At 39.8% G+C, this 5,309-nt stretch overlaps 1 protein-coding gene across 9 annotated transcripts in view; it reads right to left on the reverse strand.

Moving 5' to 3' along the window:
• ATP11A (ATPase phospholipid transporting 11A) overlaps nucleotides 1–5,225 on the reverse strand; it is a 122,052-nt gene extending 116,827 nt beyond the window's left edge. For 8 of the 9 annotated variants that reach the window (XR_001862894.1, XM_017737033.1, XM_017737032.1 and 5 more), the window contains exon 1: nucleotides 1,966–2,062. Coding sequence is in view for 7 of the 9 variants with exons in the window: in XM_017737033.1 (XP_017592522.1) it covers nucleotides 1,966–2,061 (96 nt within the window). In the remaining 2 variants the exon portion in view is untranslated. Of the gene's footprint in view, nucleotides 1–1,965; nucleotides 2,063–4,856 lie in introns of those variants that run through there. The other variant, XM_017737038.1, reaches the window with a different exon arrangement.
• Nucleotides 5,226–5,309: the final 84 nt, after the last annotated feature.

The following is a 5,309-nucleotide window of genomic DNA, read 5'->3' on the forward strand; positions in this document are numbered from 1 at the left end:
CAGCAGGAAGCACGCCAGACAGATACCCACCCCCCAAAAAATAAGAGAAAAAGGCAATTAGGCAAATAACAAAGCAATGGTGCTTGGGGAAACAGGAATTCCAAAGTTACTCGTGCTGTTTGATGCCCTCTGTCGAACCTTTCACAGCAGGAAGAACTGGTACCTGCAGTGAAGCAGGGCTAAGAGATGGGAAGCATCTCAAGTTTCAAAAGAACATTGTGACACACAGACTTTCACAGGAGATAACAAAAACGGATTACATACCAGGAATAGACACAAACCCTTAAAAGCTGCAAGTTACTAATTGTTGACCCATGACTACATACACAGCTCCTACAGAGAGCATCTTTTGTACACTCAGTGCAGCTAGCAGACAAAGCCTGTCATACAAATGTGTTTACATACAGCTTAAAACAGCTTCAGATTTTGTCAAATTATACCTCTGAACTTAAACAAAGCATAACACAATGCTTTTGACTTACTTGACTAGGAAGAAAACTGTTTGTGTTAACAGGAACCTTGACTAAGAAACACAGACAGCACCAGTTTAATACTCATCTGCAAGAGTGCAAAGAAGGCTGAATAAATTCAGAAGCGAATGCAAGAACCAAACACCCTCAAATGAATTAACTAAATTTAGATTAATAACAATAGGTCATCTGAAACACTTGACAAATGGACAGTCCTTTAAGACACAAATAATTATAAAGCACCAAGGCTCACAATTTCACCAACTTTCAGGTCAAAGTAGTTATCAACCTTTAATGCATCAGTTAGATAAATAAATAAACTCAAGTTCAATATTAATTTGCATCTACTAAGACTATATATACAAGTAAAATACTTGGGAAATCTAATTAGAAAACCGTTTTAGAATTATAATGCCAATCAAAAGCAACAAAATCATCTAAGTCAATGAACAAAAGTCACAGGCTATCATGAAACTTAGTTAAGAACTTGCTAAAAATCCCTACCATAACCTCCTGGTTAGGCTAGTGAAACATCTTCTCTAACTACAATTAAAGCTGACCCACTTTTACAAAAGTGAAAAATAGAGCATCCATTTGTAAACTCAATTTATTCCAGCCTCCAAAAAAGGATATTTTTCAGAAATACCTGCACAACTAATAGGCCAGCAGCTCCCCAGAGACCAAAGCTGTAGTAAATCACTGTTCCTCCTGGAAACACGTTTTACCTGCTACTACAGGCATTTAGAGATATTTACACAGGTAACAAATACTTAAGATCCAGATTTGTAATCCAAAAGCAACAGGAGAACCCTAAAGAGGGGAAGCAGTAAAGTAGCAAGATCCCTAAATATACTACATAATACAAGCAAAACTCTTCAGTAATACAGACCTCTGACCCAGTAGTATTTACTGTACAACCCAAAGCCATCAACCTGGGCAGGAGCTTTTAGCGACGAGGGCCAGCAGTCTTACAAATACAGAACAGACTGTCACCATAGACTGCAAGATGTTTAGCAACCATTTAGCATCCAAACAGGCATATGCTGAAGAGCAACATCTTCCCAGATTGCCCAGATATATTAAAATTAACAGTCTTCAGGAATATCCAAATCCATAAACAGCTGCCGTGAATACACAAAAGACATATGCACATGCTTTATTAAAGAAAGTGTTCATTTTGTGAAAGATGTCACCAAAACTTGTTTAAATAATATTAACCAACTTTTGACTGTGATGAGGACAGACTTCAGAAGTCCTAAGACCAGCAAAAAATAAGTGATCAGAGAAAACTAAAGCAGCTACACTAACACAGGCAGAACAGATCACCTAATGATAGCCAGTGTCCCAAATAATTTAACTATAAAACAGAAGCTAATTTTGTACGGAGGCAGCTTTAATTGCCATTGTATGCTTGGTTTTTCCTTAAACAGCTTAATATTAAGCTAACAATTTTCTCTTGTTACCAAGCACACAGCAGGTTCTGCATGACACTTACAGGATAGCCCATGCTAATTCTGTATTCTCTGGCTGTGCAGCTGCCTTCCCTGGGGTAGCACATATCCTCTGGGAATCCAAGACGACAGAGAAGCATGTTGTCTGGTACAAAAGCAACATCCATAAAAAAGATTATATTTTTATACAGTATGTGACAAAAAGTACAGTCCCCTCAAGTAATGTTCATACTACCCACACGCAGCCATTACATCCATTATTTGGGAAATAATAAGTTTTGGTGTCAAAATTTTTCTTATTTATCTTTATGCAGAAGACTTATTCAGTTCCTGTGATTCCATGGAGAACCGAAACTGTATATTAGGGTGTTTCTATTTCATGACTTAAAGATGCCTCTAATATAGCTCATACACATTTTAAAGCAAGTAAAATACACAGATTAACCTCATTAGACACAAATAAGAAAATTACAATGCTGTACATCAGCTTGAAACATCACAAAGGATTTGGAAAACTGAACTTCATGTCAGCTGTACTGCAGTGAAACAAACACCTTTTCTGTAAAAAAAGTTATTTTTCACCATCAGTCCTGTAAATTGTGTTTGGCTGAAGTAATGGTTACAGGAAGCATGAGGTGAAGGAAAAGACCCCAAAATTTGCAGGATGGTCTAAAGAGGCAGAACAAAACAGTGCCAATTTAAAAATTTAGTAAGATAGAGACAATATCCCCTGTCCTTCTAAGAGACTACACCATCTCTTGGTGAAGAGATATGGAATACAGTATGACTAGCATGCTGAACATATATTTTATTCAGCCCACATCACTAAACTCTTCAATGCCTTGAAGATATAAAAAGAATACCCAATGCAGGTAAAACAGCAATATTTGAAAATGCTAACCAGGAAGCTGACAGCACCCAGTCATTGCTGTTCTTCCACAGGGCCTAGGAGATATGTGCACTGATTTTGCACTGCTTCAGGACAGAAAATGTCCAGTAAGGAAAAGAGGAATGGGAGGGATCTTCACACTCACAACAAAACCCCAGTATTTAACTTATGCCTTTATGTCCTACAACAAACAGGACCGAGAAAGAAAAGAAATGACACAGAATTGTTAGAAACCATCCTATTAGAAGTCTCCATTAGTCCATCACATCACAAGTGTTTGTTTTCCCAAGATCATACCATAAGAACTCCCAGCTAACCCAGCATGTCCAGATGCATCAGCCAAGGTTCTCAGCATAATCCAGAGACTAGCCTTCTCTACAAAGGACTTGCAGCTGAACAAGTCCAGGAGACTTGCAGAACAAAAATTCATAGTTCTAAGACCTTGATCATGGAAAAGTTTTTGTATAGCTTTTAACTAAACCCAAGCTTGAGCTTATTTTGGAATAAACACAAGATGTAACTATCTATCCACTCCAGCTCTCCCACAGAAGAGTCACTGCCTTGTCGCCCTACTAAAAAGCAGTTTGGAAAGTGGCAAGCACATCTTCATCTGTGTGCCTGGCTGGTGCGTACAGAGCTTTGGTGAACACTGCTGGAGTGATACCCCTGACATGTACATCTGCTACTCCTGCAGAGCAGTCAGTTTCAGGCCCAGCAATCAAACTAGTACTTTTCATTTTCACTGCTGTAGAGGTACAAAAATAGTTGAACCATGGAGATATAAAAAATAAAAAAACTAGAAAAACCACATACCACAGACCTTAATGGTTGCCAGACCTCAATGGTCTTACTGAAATGAACACAAATTTACTTACAGCATCTTTTCCTCAAAATTATCTTTCCATGGAAGAAAGGTTTCAAAGTTAAGACACTGAAAGAATGCAAAAGAGCAAGAAGCAACAGGTGGAAATATACCAGGCACCATGGACCAACCAAGGCAATTACCTAGGCACAGCCTATCAGCATACACACAATACAGAAGGTAGTGTGACCTAGGAAATAAGAACACCTCTTCACATGGGATATAGTAATGTTTCGTTCATCTTGTAGACTGCTGCATTAGTCTCATCAGCAGTGCAGGAGGGTGGTGTGAGTGCACAACTCAAAAGCTCAAGCCCCTTGCTTTCAACATACTGTCTTCTCATGTATATTTACTGCGGCTGCTCTCAAGCCCATTTGCTTCATATTTGATGCTTAAGTCTGCTTTGGAAGGGGTTAGCAGCAATGTTATGCAGAAGAGATTTAACGGTGTGCTTGCTCTGTGCAAAAAGAACACACCATTTGTACAGGCTCCAGATGTGAGCACACACAAAGAAATCTTAAACTAAATCCAGCAGTTAGATCAGCACTGACAGATCTCTACACCCAAAGTGATCCTACCTGTTTCCAAACAGACCTCAGCACAACTCACTTGGTCTCTATATCCATAGAAACCACGGCTTCTCTTATACCTCATTGTTATTGTTGCTACATATTATTTTGAGTATTCTCTTCCTTCCCTTAAGACTACTTTCTAAAGGTTCATGTACACATAGCTGCTTTCAATACTTACCTCTCCACTCATCCCACATATATGCTATTGTAAACCGGAAGAAAAAAAGAGTATCATTTTTCATCTCTGCTACTTTTCTTAGTTTATACTTCAAAAAGACGGAGTTCAGCCTGTATTGGGCAGACACGGCTCTTGGGACATACAAAACTAAGTGTATTTACTGTGAGAAAACTTGAGTGCTCTGACCAGGGCAAAGTACTTCCTGCATAGGAGAAAAAGCTATTTTTATTTGAAAATCCCACTTATGTCTCCCTATCTTTTAAAAATTACTTCCATACCGAAAAGCAGAAATTTGCCATTTCCTGGTATTGGTGGTCCCCGTGCCTTGTACTGTACAACCCCACACTTACAAGCATTCTGCTAATCTACTTAAACTATTAACCTGAGTATTTATTAGTGGTTCTGTGGAATTGGAGCCGCACTCACTGACCCACCTCAGTCTACACTTGGACCCACTCCAATGCGCTGCCGAGTCGCTCTCTCGGGCGGTGCCGGTGGGTTTCCACACGCTGACCAACAAGCGACATCAGCCCTCTTTTCCCGGAGTACTCACAAGTCTGGTGTGTTTGAATCTTACTACGGACACCTACAAAAACTTGGGACCGTTCCGACCAGTACACTTAAGTTGGACAACGCCACAAAAAGTCGCTTGACTGAAACAATATAACGAGGAGAAAGGGAAAAAAGAAAACCAAGACGAAAAGTACTACAAAAACAACAACAACAAAAAAAAGCTAGACAGCTGGAGGTTTTATCTGCCCTGCTAACTACGTATCGCAGCACTCTGTAAATTACAGCGCTCTGAACTTAGGTCAAGCCGCAGTGGTTCAGCGAAGGACAGTCCCGTGGGGCGAGCGGGCTGCGGGGAGCGCACGACACCCGGTGCC

Source organism: Corvus brachyrhynchos, unplaced genomic scaffold (genome assembly GCF_000691975.1).
Source record: "Corvus brachyrhynchos isolate BGI_N302 unplaced genomic scaffold, ASM69197v1 scaffold83, whole genome shotgun sequence".
NCBI lineage: Eukaryota > Metazoa > Chordata > Aves > Passeriformes > Corvidae > Corvus > Corvus brachyrhynchos.